General features: G+C 37.9%; 2 protein-coding genes across 2 annotated transcripts in view; both read left to right on the top strand.

Moving 5' to 3' along the window:
• Positions 1-16,748, top strand: part of LOC114455871 (titin homolog) — a 54,460-nt gene extending 37,712 nt beyond the window's left edge. Inside the window, exons 3-6 of the mRNA XM_028437170.1 lie at positions 3,460-4,817; positions 6,379-7,457; positions 7,848-16,628; positions 16,729-16,748. Coding sequence (XP_028292971.1) covers positions 3,460-4,817; positions 6,379-7,457; positions 7,848-16,628; positions 16,729-16,748 — 11,238 coding nt within the window. The remainder of the gene's footprint in view (positions 1-3,459; positions 4,818-6,378; positions 7,458-7,847; positions 16,629-16,728) is intronic.
• Positions 16,578-19,375, top strand: part of crybg1a (crystallin beta-gamma domain containing 1a) — a 19,685-nt gene continuing 16,887 nt past the window's right edge. Inside the window, exon 1 of the mRNA XM_028437215.1 lies at positions 16,578-18,964. Within this exon, the coding sequence (XP_028293016.1) occupies positions 16,787-18,964 (2,178 nt within the window). The 5' untranslated portion in view covers positions 16,578-16,786. The remainder of the gene's footprint in view (positions 18,965-19,375) is intronic.

Below are 19,375 nucleotides of genomic sequence, written 5' to 3'. Positions count from 1 at the left end.
TTGTGTACTGTAATTTCCGGACTATTGAGTGAACCTAAATATATATCGCACTCACAAAATTAAAAAAAGAATTGTTGTGTACATATAAGCTGTGGGGGTGTCTATATTGAAACGTAACATATTTACACAGGTTCTTGTTGTTTAACAAACACGCCTAGTTACAGAAAAAACAAATACAGCTGCCTACCAGAAAAGTCATTTATCGCTGTCTTGCTCTTCCTGCGCACTGAAACTACTGAAGTCGTCAGATTTTTGAAACTTGTTGGTGATGGTGGGTTTCTTGACACCGCTCCACTCTGACAGGATCCACTGGTAGAGACTTGAGCATAAGTTGCTCTGGGCATGAGCCCAGTTTTGGTGAATGATTTCTCGCCACTTGGCATCCAAGCCTCACACTCAACACGTCGTGCTCAAGGTGTGCGCGCGACACGCCGATTGGAATGATTCAGTGTGAATGTGTTGGATTTAATGTGAACAGTTTCATTAGTCCACATTGGACCCGTTTGGCAATTTCATTGATGTAATGTGACGGCATGAAGCTTGTGAACCGGAAAAAAATCCATAAAATAGCCGCATCGTCGTTGTTTAAGATGCATGGTTCAAAGCGTGGGAAAAAAGTAGCGGTTTTCAGTCTGGGAATTATGGTATTTGTTTCAGGATGGCACAAAACCAGACTGAGGGCCACCTGCCTTGGAGTCTGTTAAGAGGAGTGTCTTCTTCAAAAAGAGATTCTCATAATAATCCCATTGGATCTAATCTTCCCTGGACTCATTTCCAAACCTGTCCGACCTGTCCTCTGTGTTGTTTCACATCGCTGGGAGTAGGGAGGACACCCTTGAGTGTGTCTTGATTATTTGATCCAAAAATCCAAAACATACCATTTTGAACAATACTAGCGATTATTATTTCGCCATCTTGCACCTGTTCACGCCCTCTTTTAACCCCAGGGCATGTATTCAAATGGTTTATTCACCTGCAACTCAGACGTACATTAGTGCTCCTGTTATATGCTGCTGCTGAGATTACAGGCTACTACAGATAAGGGAGCAGGACAGAGACAACGCGCACACACACACACCAGCCTCCACCTATACCTCATACTCGTCATTTGCTGTGAGTAAATAGACGGGGAATGTCTGGCGAAGAGAAGAGCCACTGAACGAGCGGAGACGCCGGGCAGTCGTTCAAAGTTTACACCAGGATTTTTCAGTTTAACTTTGCTTTGACACCCTGGATTTGTGAATGAGTCTCAACAATGATGAGGTACAGTATCTTCATATATATATATATATAAAAAAGGTTGTCCTGAAACGTGAGGAGAACTTTTCAAGGTGTAGTTCTGTTTGCTATATACTGCTGTTTGTATAATGGAAACATGTAAATGTGGGCCAACACTACATGTGGCGAAACTGGTTTTTAACACAAAATGTTAGAAAGTCAAAAGAAGTTTTTTTGAATGATTTTAGAAGTGCTTAGTAGTTATTCTCTTCCTTTTCCAGATGGGTTAAAGCACATTTGACCCAGTTTCTAATCTTTTTATCTAAATCCAAGCAAGCATCAACTGATACACGCTGATTCAATGTAGGAACAGCTGATAACAGATGGATCAGTGCCTTTGAACAAGGAAGGGTGTGGTTGTCTTTGTCAGACATTTCCGCACCTTTTCAATATTGTTGGAGTGTGAAATCCCTTCCACTGCAGGAATCTTTTTTGATGATATTTTTCCCTCCAATCTGTAGCTGTGATGAAAAAAGTCCTGAACACATGTTCCTCTCTGCACCCAGTGTGTGTGGGTGTATGTGTTTCTGATAGGGAAGATACTTTTATGGTTTTGAAAGTGGAAGGTTGTGTGTTGGGTTTTATTGTGTGACTTTACAGCCTATTTTACAGTTGAGATAAGGAAAGTTACAGTAGTGTCAGCTGTTTGGCTGTTTTTAATCAAAGGAGGACAAACAAATCTCGTGTTTAGACTCCAGGAAGTCCAAATCACATGGAAATGTTGGTTTCCTTTGAGCTTTTCTCGTGCCCTCACATGCACTGTTGTAGACTAGACTAGGCAAGGCAGAAGTCTGCGTTTCGAATCACTGTCAGGCATTGACGTTTGAGCATAAAATTTGTCTAAAATTCTTAAGACTCTGAAACAGAGATGAACAACTTTTATCAGGGTGGGGGGGGCCACAATTTTCCCTGGCATTTTGTGTATTTTTCTTGTAAGTTTGTGTTTTTTATTGTTGTTTTGTGTAATTTTTTGTGTTTTCAGGGTGATTTTGTCTATTAGGGTTGTTAATTAGTGTTAGTGTTAGTGATTTGGTGTATTTTTCTGTCATTGTGTTATTTGTTTTGGGGGCCACTTAAAATCAGACGTATCTGCCCATGCCTGATTCAAACAATATCAAGGTGAATAAAATTATACCTAAAACGTGACATGAAAACCAAAATCCTTCCAAAGACTAAAATGACTTAGAATGATATAATATACAATAATATATGTAATACTCTGAAGGCGTGGAGTATGCTAGATAAAGCTGCATAATGCTAAAATAGCCAATGAGAAGTAGTCTCGAACTTAAAACGTAAAACTGTTCCAGTGCACTAAAGCAATCACAGTAGTTATTAATTTAGCAGACATGAATAAAAAAATAACAATAATTGTGATGATTAAAACAGGACTAAAATCTAGTTAGAAGACTAAAACTAGAAATAGTTTAAGTTCTTATTTGCTGTTAACATTAACCGAGTTTGACCTGATTCTTCTTACATTGTCACCCAGGGAAACATGTGACCCTTGATCTGAGCTGCTATATATCTGTCAAGTTAGACATTAGTCAACCAGTTTGACTGTTTAACTGGTGTGGTTTTACTGCTGGGTGTTTGCATTTATTCTTAAAGTCTGAGGGTAATACAGTATTTATATGCAGCGCTGTACTGTACTTCAATGCTTATATCATTCATTGCTTTGTTGTTTCATTTGTATGTGTCATATATTCTAAGGTTGATAAAAGAAGGCAGGGTTCCAGTCCCTCATGACCTGACAGGTTTGTGTGTATCATGTCGAGTTGAATTCATGTTTAGAATTTAGTTTTGTATTGTCTTTTTGCGTTTGCTGATATTTGGCTCAGTAACTTCTGTAGCCCATTAGTTTTGAGTCTGTTATTTCCTGTTGTGTCAAGACTCTGCTTGACAGAAGTAATGGTCATAATTCACAAAAGTTATGTCCGTACAAACAAATTATGAATGCTTTTCGACTGGTTTGGACTCAATATTATCAGAAAACCTATTAGAATTCATTCTAGTGACATATTTTACAGATACTGCTACTGAAGAGAAGATAATTTCACTTAATTATGCAGGTTTCAATTGATGGTGAATATGAAATAACTTCTGGAAACTCTAGACCTTTCTGCTGTGTGGCCAAAGTACACATCACTAACATTTATTTGTCTACTTTGTGTTTTTTAGAACTTGGAGGACAAGAAGGGAGTATTCGATCGCATCAGCCACTTCTTTAACACCAGAAGAAAGAAGAGCTCCAGTCGGCATCATTCAGACGCATCCGCCGACACAAGTTCCCCAACATCCCCTGTATCGCCTCATTCGTCCCAGTCTACCGAAGAGGATGGATCGCGAACTCCGACACCCTCCAGAAAAGACGGCAGCCTGTCGTGGCCGCATCACAGCGAGGAGAGCCTGGACAGAGCCAGCGTGGCCTCGATCATCGCCGCCGACACCGAGATCCCGTTTGCTGACAGCAACAGCAGCGGTAATAACAGTGTGAGGGAGGTGCCCGTGTGTAGGGTCAGCACTGCCGCCAAGGATTCTGGGAACATGACGCCGACCAATCCCCTGGACACTGATGGCCCAGAAGTGAGCTTTTCGGAGTCAGTGGCGGAGGAGGTGAGCAGAAGGTTGAATGCTAGTCTGGAAGAAGACAAACTGAAGGAAAGAAAGAGTAAGGAGAAAGTAAAGAGCCCGAGCAACACACTGACACTTCAGTTTCCAGTTTCTAAAATGAGTGAGGCCTTTAAATCTCTCAATTTAACCTCTATTAGCTTATCATCAAAGAAGTCCTCAGTGAAGCTGGGAGAGAAGGGACACAGCACTGTGCTAAAAGGAATTACCCTCGGCTCCCACTCCTCACGCTCTGACAAGAAACAAGCAAAACTATCTCCCAGTGTGCAGCGACAAGAAGCAGAGGCCAGGACCAAAGCTTGGGTGTGCTCAAACATTCAAAATACAGCAGAAAGCACAGCCTCTACATGTTCCCTTTCAGCTGACACAGAGCAAGCAAAGAGTGACGGCCAGCTGCACAAAGCTGTGTGGGTGGAAACCTACCTGGGAGAGGATGAGGAAGCGGAGGGAGGGAGGGAGGGAGAGGGAGAAAAATATATCATGAAACACAAGGAGGAGGGTTTAAGAGCAGACTCGCCTCCCGTGTTGGCTATACCTGTAACAGTAATTCCCGAGGAGGACTCAGTGGCTCAGGGCGGTACTGAGAGCCCCCCTGCTGCCTTGGAGGTGTCGTCATCCTTTGGCCTCCTGCCAGGATACACCAGCTCCTCCTTTACACCGACTACTGACGAGGTCAGAGCAACAGAGGAGCCTGACGCTGGCTCAGACTCAACAAGAAGTTCACTTCAGGGGAGACGCAGGGTGAGAGAAATTCGCGTGACCCGTAAGACTGTGAATCTGTCTTCCATGCACAAGGCATTTGCCCATAAGGTATACATTAGCTCAGAGGGGGAAGAAGAAACAGGAGAGGAGCCGAGAAGTGACTTACCTTCAAACAACTCTGGAGGAGAAACAGCAGCGGTGAAAGTGTGAGTATCTGTGTGTTTGCTGTGGTTACTGGTTGAAAAGTCCCTTTGATGTGAAGGGAACTGGAAAGCAGGGGAGCTGAAAGGATTTCAGCCTGAGCGCAACCTGAGCTCTGAGTTCCCATGTTCTATTGTACATCGGACAATGTACTAAACCCACAGAGCCACTGAAATATTAATCTACTGTACTCTTCATCATTTAAACACAAGAAGGCTTCATTCTTCACATAATAGCTAAAATTGAACTTCCACTAACGAACAGCCAGTGTAGCGACTAAAACATTACTTCTTGTAACCAGAAGAACACATTTGAGTGTTTGCTTTTGGTGTATACTCAGTCACTACCTGAATGAGTAAGTGACTACATAGAGGGAAAAGAAGCATGAAAAGATGGCCTGGACCCTTTTGTTTGACTTCAGGGTTACATGGATACACAGCGACAGATACAGAGGAGAGTTGTCACGCTTTATTTAAACATACTGATGCGTGTGAAGCAAAAAGAATACCCAAGCTTTCCTTTGGAATGTTCGAGTTTCTCTGCACTCTAATGTTTAGGGTCTTGTCTAGAGTACGTATTCAAGACCAATTTATTGTTTCAGAAAAAATCTTTAACCTGTTGTGACAACACAGTTTCAAAGAAGTGTTGAAAATTTAGGGAAATGGTTTCAAGTGTTTTCTCATCACTCCAAACCTCAGAAGCAGCACTAATCTATTAATTCTTTGGTTGACACTCTAGAACACATCATTGACCAAAGCTCAGAGAGAACAGAGCAAAACTGAAACATGTGTTCATGACACCTTTGTTTTCTTTGCTGGGAGATTTTCCAATTTCCTCTGTTTCCTGTTTTTAACTACTGCCTTCAGCTCCACATTTACCAAGCACTATTAATGTTTTTCACACTCACAGCAGAAGTAAATTATTGTACCACTGGCATTTTATTCCATTGGGTAGAGATGGGTTTGTTTTATTTGATCAGACATTTCTCTATTTACGTACACACAATTAAGTGTTATACACACGGAACACCAACTTTCACTTCTATCCTTTCACAATAAAAGCACCAGAAATAGCTTGCATACATGTTGATTACTTAAACAATAAAAAAAACACTTCTTTACATTTTATACCACTAGAATAGAGAATAAAAAGAATAGAATATACCTTTATTGATCCCTAGAGGGGAAAATCACATTTGCAGGAACATAATATACAGTTAAAGCAGCAAGTAAAGGATAGGATTATAGTGCAAAAAAGTATGATATACGTACATAAATTAAAAAAAAACAACAGCAGTAAAAAAAACAACAACAAATGTGAAAATGCACTATATGTTACCTATGGCTAACATTTTTTTTGTTTTTTAAATCGCTCATTGATTTTCGAAAGCACTGCAATCAGTTTTATCTTTTATCACACAGGAGCTTGTGACAAGATTTCTATTTGGAGTCAAAAATGTGGTGGATTATACATTATATCCAGTGGAATTTGTATTAAAAAAAAACCCGAACATTTTACATTTTTATCTATTGTGTTATAGTAATGAATGTTTTTCTTCTTTTCCAGACCGGAGAGTGTTGAAAATAACAGCATTGCGGAGTTCCCAGATTCAAATTTTGAAGTGTCATCCTCAACCGATGAGACTTTATACTCCAGCACAAGTACTCTTGAGCACATAGATAAAGAACGAACCAGCTCTGATGTCTCTGACTTAGAATCTACCCTTGCAACTTCAGACATGTACAAACTAAAGTCTCAAGCTGTGGAATCTGGACTAAGAGGCCAAGGAACTACCCAGACGAGCCCCGCTAAACAAGGGGTTAAAGTATCAGCTGGAAGTCCGCATACCACAGCCAGGGCAACAAAGGGCCCATCCTCTGCAGCTGGAAGCAAGACCAGGAGTGGCTCGACAAACGAAATGGTCTCTGCAGAGGGTACAAAAGTGGAAACTTCCAATGGCGATCTGGCTGAAAGGGAAAGCAGCAATGAGAAGCCAGAGTCTCTGCTGCCAACACTTAAAGTCCAAAGACAAAGCAGTCCATCAACAGCAGCAAGTTTGAAATCCAAAATCCCAAAACGGCCGTCATCAGATGAGCAAAAATCACCTGTGACCCCAGATAAAACCACAGTGGAAATCTCATCAACCACATCAAAACTGCCAAAACAAACCAGAACAAAGGATTCTTTGAAATCTCTAACAACTACCACTAAGCCAGGCAAAAGACCAAGCACTGAGGAAACTAAAGTAGGGAAATCTGTGTCAGGAAACATTTCTCCCACTAAACCAACTTCTAGGACAGTAACAAAGATCAATAGGGAGAAGCCTGATGAGAAGCTTGTAAATCAGGTGAATGGTGTAGAGGAAGAGCATAAAGAGAAACATGTTGAACAGTCACCAGACAAAGAAAAGGATGTTAACACACCGCAACGTACTCCTCTGGATATTAACGTGGTGTCGCTGTCAAGGAGTCGTTTGCCAGTATCTTCTCCATCACGAAAGAAAAGTGAAGATTTAGCTCAAGGTGGGACCAATAAGAAAAAAGACATTCCTCTCAGTCCAACAAATAGAGAGAAACCCAAAAGAAACCAGAGCCAAGAGCGACATGATAGAAAGTATGCAACCCGACCTGAAAGTCCCAAAAAAGGTAAGAACTCGTTGAAAATTAAAATGTGGAATTGATGTCATGCTATAATGTTACGCATAAACAGGAAATCTTTAATAATATTTTGATGAGTCATTTTCGTTCCTGGTGAAAGTATGGCAGATGATTTGACAATATGTGCTCAGTGTGATAGATAATATACTCTTTTAGTCTTGTGTTTTAGAATATTGAGAACATGGCTGCTGAATCCTGTCAAATTTAATCATCTGCTCAAATGATTATCAAATAATAGCCCCTGTGGTGTATATATTTGCTGTAAAAAAATTAATTAAAAAGTTGTTGCAGTTATTTCTTTGCTTGGCTTAGATAAAATAATTCATTAATTAAAAGTATTTTTTGCACTTCATCTGAATATGTATTGTTTCCCAACAGTAAGCCCATCATCTACAAAACTGTCCACACCCAGTCATAAGCGACATGTCAGCAGTGAAGACAGTGACAGTTCAGCCTCCTTAGTCAGCCCACCTCCCACAAAGCAAGAAAAAAAAGTGTCACTACGGCTCCCCAAACAGCAGCCGAAAGTAGCAGATGGCTTATTAACTTCCAAACTTCCAACGAGAGGTCAGAAAAGTCCCACCAGAATAAAATCCGGACAACCTCTAAGTTCTTCCTCAGAGAACACTGAGACTTCAACTGTTAGTTCACCTACAAAGACAATTATTAAACAGTCCGAGAGTATTTTAACGGATAAAGTAAAGAATGCTGCGCACCGAGGATCTACAGAGGAGAAGGACAGCATGAAAAAATGTGCTGATCTACGGACTGGTAGGACTGATCGCAAAGAAAAGGAGACAAAGAATAGAGAGGGTAGTAAAACAAGTGGGACCAATGACAATGTTTCCCAGTTGTTGAAAAAGTGTGATGCGGTTTTGACTGACAAAGCCAAAGCAAAGCTTTCCGACCAACAGATTGAAATATTGCTTAATACTTCATTTGACAAAGCATCTAGTCTTCAGTCACAAGATACTTTGTGTGATAAAGAAAAATGTACAAATAAGGAAAGCAAAATAAAGATATCCCTCCAAAATCAACATAAAAAACTAAAACCCTCTCTTATTGTCAAAGAAGAAGGACTAACCAAAGTGGAGACTGATGTTAAACTTGATTCAAAACAACAGAAAGAGACTAATTCTGCAGGGCTGTATCAGGATACAACAAAACCACTGGATATGACTCATTCTGATCAAGGGGCTGAAAACATCTCCAATAAAGAACTGGACTGCCAAGACTGTAAACCAAAAGTTGGAAAAAGACATGTTTCCACCATTGATGTTGTGAAATTGGACACTACCAAGAGGGATCAGAAACAAGTGGCTTTGAAGGATAACATGACAAGTGAAAATGTGCTTGCTAACACACTGGGCATTGATTCATTGAATGATTTAGAAACGAAGGGGGAAAGTCAAGAGAAAAGTGAAACTGGGGCAACAGAAGCATTGGAAAGTCAGACACAAGCATCGACTGTTGAATTGCCCAAGAACGTTGAAGAGGATTCGAACAAAGATGGTCTTTTGATAGAAGGGAAGTCTGAACTAAGACAAAATGAAAGCACTCTTATTGATAGAGCCAAGGAAAACCATGAATCACAGGACAGTTGCAAGGAGAAGTTAATGGGTATACTGTTAGATGAGGAAACAGGAAATGACATTAAAACTTTAGACAAAACTTGTCTAATATCAGATGAGGAATCATTGGAATCTGAAACAATGACACAATCGATTGTAGTTTTAGATTATCTTAAAGAAAATAAGACAGACTCAGAACAAGCAGAAAGAAAGCCCAAGAAAATTACTGTCAATGCTAAAGAAAACATTGCTCCAAAAGTTAAAACTGAAACGACTCAAGCCCAGAAAGATGATGATACTACCAAAGACTCAGAGTCTAAAGTTTCAATCAACATTATGGTTAGTGAGACTGTAGCGGACAATGCTGAAGGTGAAGTCAAGCAAGAACATCCGCCTCAAGATAGTGACAATCAAAACAGAGAGGAAATAAAATCGAATTTACCAACAGAAGATAGCAATTCAAAGTCGGACAATGCTACAGAAACAGTAATGGTTAGAGTTCAAGAAAAAACTCAACAGACAGAAAAAGACATTAAAAGTTTAGACAAAACTTGTATGATATCGGATGATTCATCATTGGAATCTGAAACAATGACACAACCGATTGTAGTTTTGGATTCTCTTAACGAAAAGAAGACAGACTCGGAACAAGCAGAAAGAAAGCCCAAGGAACTTACTGTCATTGCTAAAGAAAACGTTGCTAACAAAGTTAAAACTGAAACGACTCAAGCTCAGAAAGATGATGATATTACCAACGACTCAGAGTCTAAAGTTTCAATCAACATTATGGTTAGTGAGACTGTAGCGGTCAATGCTGAAGGTGAAGTCAAGCAAGAACATCCGCCTCAAGATAGTGACAAACAAAACAGAGAGGAAATAAAATCGAATTTACCAACAGAAGATAGCAATTCAAAGTCGGACAATGCTACAGAAACAGTAATGGTTAGAGTTCAAGAAAAAACTCAACAGACAGAAAAAGACATTAAAAGTTTTGACAAAACTTGTATGATATCGGATGATTCATCATTGGAATCTGAAACAATGACACAACCGATTGTAGTTTTGGATTCTCTTAACGAAAAGAAGACAGACTCCGAACAAGCAGAAAGAAAGCCCAAAGAAATTACTGTCATTGCAAAAGAAAAAGTTGCTGCAAAAGTTAAAACTGAAACGACTGAAGCTCAGAAAGATGATGATATTACCAACGACTCAGAGTCTAAAGTTTCAAACAATTTTATAGTTGGTGAGACTGTAGTGGTCAATGCTGAAGTTGAAGTCAAGCAAGAACATCCGCCTCAAGATAGTGACAAACAAAACAGAGAGGAAATAAAATCGAATTTACCAACAGAAGATAGCAATTCAAAGTCGGACAATGCTACAGAAACAGTAATGGTTAGAGTTCAAGAAAAAACTCAACAGATTGAAAAAGACATTAAAAGTTTAGACAAAACTTTTATGATATCAGATGATTCATCATTGGAATCTGAAACAATGACACAACCGATTGTAGTTTTGGATTCTCTTAACGAAAAGAAGACAGACTCGGAACAAGCAGAAAGAAAGCCCAAAGAAATTACTGTCATTGCTAAAGAAAACATTGCTCCAAAAGTTAAAACTGAAACGACTCAAGCTCAGAAAGATGATGATATTACCAACGACTCAGAGTCTAAAATTTCAATCAACATTATGGTTAGTGAGACTGTAGCGGACAATGCTGAAGATGAAGTCAAGCAAGAACATCCGCCTCAAGATAGTGACAATCAAAACAGAGAGGAAATAAAATCGAATTTACCAACAGAAGATAGCAATTCAAAGTCGGACAATGCTACAGAAACAGTAATGGTTAGAGTTCAAGAAAAAACTCAACAGACAGAAAAAGACATTAAAAGTTTTGACAAAACTTGTATGATATCGGATGATTCATCATTGGAATCTGAAACAATGACACAACCGATTGTAGTTTTGGATTCTCTTAACGAAAAGAAGACAGACTCCGAACAAGCAGAAAGAAAGCCCAAAGAAATTACTGTCATTGCAAAAGAAAAAGTTGCTGCAAAAGTTAAAACTGAAACGACTGAAGCTCAGAAAGATGATGATATTACCAACGACTCAGAGTCTAAAGTTTCAAACAATTTTATAGTTGGTGAGACTGTAGTGGTCAATGCTGAAGTTGAAGTCAAGCAAGAACATTCACCTCAAGATAGTAACGAACAAAAGAAAAATGAAATAAAATTTATTTTACCAAAAGAAGATAGCAAATCAAAGTCAAACAATGCTACAGAAACAGTAATGGTTAGAGTTCAAGAAAAGACCCAACAAATAGAAAAAGACATTAAAAGTTTAGACAATACTTGTCTAATATCAGATGAGGCATCATTGGAATCTGAAACAATGACACAACCGATTGTAGGTTTGGATTCTCTCAACGAAAAGAAGACAGACTCAGAACAAGCAGAAAGAGCGCCCAATGAAATTACTGTTATTACTAAAGAAAACCTTGTTCCGAAAGTTCAAACTGAAATGACTCAGAGAGATGATGATATTACCAAAGACTCAGAGACTAAAGTTTCAATCAATACTATGGTTAGTGAGACTGTAGTGGTCAATGCTGAAGTTGACGTCAAGCAAGACCATCCGCCTCAAGATAGTGACAAACAAAACAGAGAGGAAATAAAATTGAATTTACCAACAGAAGTTAGCAATTCAAAGTCGGACAATGCTACAGAAACAGTAATGGTTAGAGTTCAAGAAAAGACCCAACAAATAGAAAAAGACATTAAAAGTTTAGACAATACTTGTCTAATATCAGATGAGGCATCATTGGAATCTGAAACAATGACACAACCGATTGTAGGTTTGGATTCTCTCAACGAAAAGAAGACAGACTCAGAACAAGCAGAAAGAGCGCCCAATGAAATTACTGTTATTACTAAAGAAAACATTGTTCCGAAAGTGCAAACTGAAATGACTCAGAGAGATGATGATATTACCAAAGACTCAGAGACTAAAGTTTCAATCAATACTATGGTTAGTGAGACTGTAGTGGTCAATGCTGAAGTTGACGTCAAGCAAGACCATCCACCTCAAGATAGTGACAAACAAAACAGAGAGGAAATAAAATTGAATTTACCAACAGAAGTTAGCAATTCAAAGTCGGACAATGCTACAGAAACAGTAATGGTTATAGTTCAAGAAAAAACTCAACAGATAGAAAAAGACATTAAAAGTTTAGGCAAAACTGGTATGATATCAGATGATTCATCATTGGAATCTGAAACAATGACACAACCGATTGTAGTTTTGGATTCTCTTAACGAAAAGAAGACAGACTCCGAACAAGCAGAAAGAAAGCCCAAAGAAATTACTGTCATTGAAAAAGAAAAAGTTGCTGCAAAAGTTAAAACTGAAACGACTCAAGCCCAGAAAGATGATGATATTACCAACGACTCAGAGTCTAAAGTTTCAAACATTGTTATAGTTGGTGAGACTGTAGTGGTCAATGCTGAAGTTGAAGTCAAGCAAGAACATTCACCTCAAGATAGTAACGAACAAAACAAAAATGAAATAAAATTTATTTTACCAAAAGAAGATAGCAAATCAAAGTCAAACAATGCTACAGAAACAGTAATGGTTAGAGTTCAAGAAAAAACTCAACAAATAGAAAAAGACATTAAAAGTTTTGTCAATACTTGTCTAATATCAGATGAGGCATCATTGGAATCTGAAACAATGACACAACCGATTGTAGGTTTGGATTCTCTTAACGAAAAGAAGACAGACTCAGAACAAGCAGAAAGAGCGTCCAATGAAATTACTGTTATTACTAAAGAAAACCTTGTTCCGAAAGTTCAAACTGAAATGACTCAGAGAGATGATGATATTACCAAAGACTCAGAGACTAAAGTTTCAATCAATACTATGGTTAGTGAGACTGTAGTGGTCAATGCTGAAGTTGACGTAAAGCAAGACCATCCACCTCAAGATAGTGACGAACAAAACAGAAAGGAAATAAAAACAAATGTACCAAAAGAAGATACTAATTCAAAGCCGGACAATGATACAGAAACAGTAACAATTAAAATTCAAGAAAAAACCCAACAGATAGAAAAAGACATTCAAAGTTTAGACAATACTTGTCTAATATCGGATGAGGCATCATTGGAATCTGAAACAATGACACAACCGATTGTAGTTTTGGATTCTCTTAACGAAAAGAAGACAGACTCAGAACACGCAGAAAGAGAGCCCAATGAAATTACTGTCATTGCTAAAGAAAACATTGCTCCAAAAGTTAAAACTGAAACGACTCAAGCTCAGAGAGATGATAATTTAACCAAAGACTCAGAGTCTAAAGTTTCAATCAATATTATAGTTGGTGAGACTATAGCAGTCAATGCTGAAGTTCAAGTCAAGCAAGACCATCCACCTCAAGATAGTGACGAACAAAACAAAAAGGAAATGAAACCAAATTTACCAAAAGAATATACCAATTCAAAGCTGGACAATGCTACAGAAACAGTAACTGTTAAAGTTCAAGAAAAGACCCAACAAATAGAAAATGTCCCACAAGTTGGTGTAAATCAGAAAATGGCCCCTGTAAGCTTAAGTGATGACATTACCAAAGAAAAGACAGGTCCACAAAAAGCATCTGAAGAAAGTCTCTTAAAAGAGGAGAATAAAATAAATAGTAAGGCCATTAAAGCAGCTGATCTAAAAAATACATCAAAAAATATATTGGGGCAGGAGCCCACCGGTAAAAAAGATGAGGATAGAAACTTAAGTGTATGCTTAAATGTTACTGATCAGAAGGACAAGGTTCCTAAATTAGAGAAAATCCCACCAAAAACTTCTGCAACTGATTCTGCTCAGACTTTTGAAATAGTGAAAACAGAAGAACAAGAGAAAGCATCGGAAAAACAAACACAAGAGCGAAATGAAAAGGCTAAAGAAGCTAAAAATGAAAATGAAGAAAGCATGCTCAAAGAGAGTGATGGAATTAAGGATGACCAAGAGTTTGTAACTTACGGAGAACAAAAGATTGACATAAATGATTCAAAGAAACCAAAAGAAGCCTTGTTGGAGTCTGATCTTAAGACTACTTTAGTAAATTATTTTGAAGAAAACAGGACAGAAGGGAAGAAAGCAAAAAGTGATACTAATGAAACAACTGTCAATGTAAGAGAAAACGTTGAAACTCAGAGAGGTGAACATGCTAATAAAGACACAGAATTAACAGTTTCAGTCAATAGTGCCGAAGTTAACTTCAAGCAAGATCACAAGTCTTCAGTTTCTGATGACAGGGATGAAATGAAACCAGATTTAACCATACCTGATACAAATTCAAAGCCAGACAATAAAACAGTAAAAATAGAAATTCAAAGAACAACAACAAATACCCAACAAATAAAAGCAAAGCAAGGACATACTCCAATAACCATAAGTGAGGATGGCACTAAAGAAAAGACTGATCCGGAAAAGACATCAGTGGAGAGATTAGATGAAAAACCTGAAATAAAAAATGTTGAGGTTGGCAACATAGAGGTTCAGACATGCGTAGAAATTCCTGTTCAGGATGTCAACATTACAAAATTAAACAAAAACCAACCCAACACTTCAGTAATTATTTCAGATCAGACCCTAGACCTCAAAAGGACAGAGGCTCAAGCAAAAGAAAGCCAAACTCAAAAACCAAATGAGAACACTGTTAAAGCTAAAGAAACAAGTGGAGTTGAAGTACTGTTGGAGTCTGCAGCAATGACAAAACCCCAGACAGTCGATGTAGATAGTCTAGAAGAAAAGAGAACAGTCATAGAGAAAGCAACAAGTGATAACAAGGAAACTACAGCCATTGTTGAAGAAAATACAACTAAAAACAAAAGCAAATATAGTACTAAGGATATCAACAAAGACTCAGAGGTAAATGTTTCAGCAGGTAAAACTCAGTCATACAAGACTAAAGATGAGCTTAAGAAAGATCAACAGTCAGTTGATACTAACAAGCAAAACAAGATTGAAATTAAACCCAAATTAAGAATACAAGATTTATATGTGAAGACAGAAAAGACAACAAATACCCAACAAATCATTGTAATGGAGGCAAAGACTATTGTAAGCAAAAGTGACAATGGTGCGAAATATAAGACTGACACAAAAAAGACATCAGTAGATGATTTGATTAAAGAGCCAGAAAAGGGAAAAACTGGCAATTTACAAGTGCAGACAAAATTAGATATCAGTAATCAGGATGGCGAGAAAACGGATTTAGAAAGTAATAAACCCAAAGCTCTTGTAAGTGATTCACAACAGGTTCCAGTGGTACAAACAGAAATTCAGGAGAAAACAACAGAAATTGAGGAGAAAGCAACTGATCTAAAAAATACATCAAAAAATATATTAGTGCAGGAGCCTACCGGTAAAAAAGATGAGGATAGAAACTTAATTGTATGCTTAAATGTTACTGATCAGAAGGACAAGGTTCCTAAATTAGAGAAAATCCCACCAAAAACTTCTGCAACTGATTCTGCTCAGACTTTTGAAATAGTGAAAACAGAAGAACAAGAGAAAGCATCGGAAAAACAAACACAAGAGCGAAATGAAAAGGCTAAAGAAGCTAAAAATGAAAATGAAGAAAGCATGCTCAAAGAGAGTGATGGAATTAAGGATGACCAAGAGTTTGTAACTTACGGAGAACAAAAGATTGACATAAATGATTCAAAGAAACCAAAAGAAGCCTTGTTGGAGTCTGATCTTAAGACTACTTTAGTAAATTATTTTGAAGAAAACAGGACAGACGGGAAGAAAGCAAAAAGTGATACTAATGAAACAACTGTCAATGTAACAGAAAACGTTGAAACTCAGAGAGGTGAACATGCTAATAAAGACACAGAATTAACAGTCTCAGTCAATAGTGCCGAAGTTAACTTCAAGCAAGATCACAAGTCTTCAGTTTCTGATGACAGGGATGAAATGAAACCAGATTTAACCATACCTGATACAAATTCAAAGCCAGACAATAAAACAGTAAAAATAGAAATTCAAAGAACAACAAATACCCAACAAATAAAAGCAAAGCAAGGACATACTCCAGTAGCCATAAGTGAGGATGGCACTAAAGAAAAGACTGATCCGAAAAAGACATCAGTGGAGAGATTAGCTGAAAAACCTGAAATAAAAAATGTTGAGGTTGGCAACATAGAGATTCAGACATGCGTAGAAATTCCTGTTCAGGATGTCAACATTACAAAATTAAACAAAAACCAACCCAACACTTCAGTAATTATTTCAGATCAGACCCTAGACCTCAAAAGGACAGAGGCTCAAGCAAAAGAAAGCCAAACTCAAAAACCAAATGAAAACACTGTTAAAGCTAAAGAAACAAGTGGAGTTGAAGTACTGTTGGAGTCTGCAGCAATGACAAAACCCCAGACAGTAGATGTAAATAGTCTAGAAGAAAGGAGAACACTCATAGAGAAAGCAACAAGTGATAACAAGGAAACTACAGCCATTGTTGAAGAAAATACAACTAAAAACAAAAGCAAATATAGTACTAAGGATATCAACAAAGACTCAGAGGTAAAGGTTTCAGCAGGTAAAACTCAGTCATACAAGACTAAAGATGAGCTTAAGAAAGATCAACAGTCAGTTGATACTAACAAGCAAAACAAGATTGAAATTAAACCCAAATTAAGAATACAAGATTTATTTGTGAAGACAGAAAAGACAACAAATACCCAACAAATCATTGTAATGGAGGCAAAGACTAATGTAAGCAAAAGTGACAATGGTGCGAAATATAAGACTGACACAAAAAACACATCAGTAGATGATTTGATTAAAGAGCCTGAAAAGGGGAAAATTGGCAATTTACAAGTGCAGACAAAATTAGATATCAGTAATCAGGATGGCGAGAAAACGGATTTAGAAAGAAATAAACCCAAAGCTCTTGTAAGTGATTCACAACAGGTTCAAGTGGTACAAACAGAAACTCGGGAGAAAGCAACAGAAATTCAGGAGAACGCAACAGAAATTCAAGAAGATAATGAAGATGTTAAACAAGTTAAAAAGAAAACTGAAATTAAAGATTTGCTGGGACAGAGTAAGATAAGTGTTACAAATACAGATGAAGACGGTAATGAGGAACATTTGAAAACTACATCTGATTTTGATCAAAAGACCGAGACAAAACCAAACCAAGATAAATTACCTGAAACAAAACACTTGAACAACATTTTAGGAAGAGAGCCAGCGATGATGATAGCTGAAGCTCAAGAGGAAAAAACTAAAAAGGAAAAACTTGATCCTTCTGGAAGTACAACTACTGAAGATGCCAAAGAAAATGTAAAGCATACATCCATGACTGAGAAAGCAGCTCCTAAAGTTGATGAATGTCAAACCGCAATAACTGAAGAAAAAATTAGAATACCCCAACCAGATGCAACTCAAGAGTCAAAGATCACAATTAATGACGACTCACATTTGGTGAAGTCTTCTGTCATTGAGACATCAGAAACACAGAAAAGTCTCTTTGAGAACCAAAGCATCAAACCGCTCGAGGGTGTCCAAGTGCAGAGAAGCCTGACAAAATTTCAGGAGAATAAACCGGAAGATACCAAGTTACTTGATAAAACAAAGCAAAATTTTATTACAAATAATAGCATTAAACAGGAATCAATGATCATCAAAAGGGAAGTTGTTGATGTAGAAAATAAAGTAACAGGGGTCGCTCAATTGTTAAAAACAAATGAAAAAGAAACTGAAACTGTTCGAAGGAAAGATGTTTCTGTTAAAAAACACGAAGAAATTAAAAATTCTCATGACCTCAAAGAAGAAAGCTCTCTAAAACCAATTGATGGTGACACATTGTCTCTTCGTACTTCTTTAAAATCATTCCTCCCACTTCAAAGCCTTCCTCAAATGTCAGATTCTCCATCTAAGTGGTTAGACATTGAGTGTAATCATAATTTGAAACCCTCCAAGATGAAGAAAGAACTGAAAAGAAACATGGAGACAAAAACTTGTGGGGGTCATTCTCTCAAACTTGATGAAATGAACGATTTTGTCAAAAATATTAAGCAGGGTGGTATTCCTTTCTCTTTACCACTAAAGATACGAATGCTTAAAAAAACACCATCCCCATCGTTTGCAATGCCAGCCATCAGGGAAGACAACTGTGAAAAAACCTTTGACCCTGAGGAATTCCAGTTTGGTTTAGGGAAAAACTCTAGGAGTTTTACAGATCTTTTACCAGCTTCTATAATTCATCGAAAAGGTAGAAATCCTAAATCCTTTTTAGTGAACAATGACTTAAAACTGGAAAACCTTGGTACTCTAGAAGAAAAAGTGTCCATTGAGGAAACTAAAGCAGAAGCACAAAATGGGAAGGAACCAAATGATAATGAAGAGTTGGGAAAGGTATCTTCAAGGCTTGGGAGGATGTCCATCCTGTCCAGCCTTCTGAATTCTCCTCGGTCACCAAGGAAGACAAAAGGAGAGGCTGCCTTAAACAGCATACTTTCATCTGACCAGCAAAAAGATATGCCTTTGGTTGATAAACTGGGAGGGACTGATAGATCACCTCACCGTGGTGTTTCTGCTGATAAGGAGGGTGTGAAAGGTACGGAACATACAGGAGGTGCAGCTAGTGAGTCATTGCTTTGCCCCTCCTCTCTTCCTCCTTTGCCCAAGTTCTCTGACATAAAGCTGCCTGATTACTTGGACAAGTACGTCAAGGAGAACAAAAAGGAATTGGAGACCTCATCGGAGTCTGCACAGAAACCTAATCTGATTCCTAAACAGAATACTGGGATGAAACCGACATTAGAATCAAATGTGAACGTGGACGTTAAGGGTCCTGTAGGAATGACTGCTACCACCAGAAACAACCAGCGAGACTCTCAAAATTGTCTATCTTCAAGAAAGAGAAAGGTAAGCAAAGTATTTTACAAGAGGTACAATAGTAGTTGATGTAATTTGTAAAACCTAACTGAGCTTCAATCTGCTTACTTACTAAATATGAATTTTCCATTGTTTGCACTACTTCAGAATCTTATGTTTTGAGACTCTGTTGCTATGAAGTCATGACTCAATTGCAAGTAAGAACAAGACAGGGTTTGTCAGGTAGAAATTTTGCACAATTTAGGTTATCAGAGGCATAACAGTCTCAATGCATCAGGATAATTTGCTTTAAAGCAAATTGTGCTGACCAATGACAAACCAGGAAAAACACACCTGCAGGGTGCGTTTCTTTCTCACAAACAGTGAAGAAATAAAGGTATATTAAAGATACACTAATGTAAAATATATGCCTAATGAAATGACAGGGTCAGTCTCCTAGCT

Source organism: Gouania willdenowi, chromosome 22 (genome assembly GCF_900634775.1).
Source record: "Gouania willdenowi chromosome 22, fGouWil2.1, whole genome shotgun sequence".
Classification (NCBI taxonomy): domain Eukaryota; kingdom Metazoa; phylum Chordata; class Actinopteri; order Blenniiformes; family Gobiesocidae; genus Gouania; species Gouania willdenowi.
The sequence above is the reverse complement of the archived record's forward strand: the minus strand, read 5'-3'. Positions and strand labels throughout refer to the sequence as shown.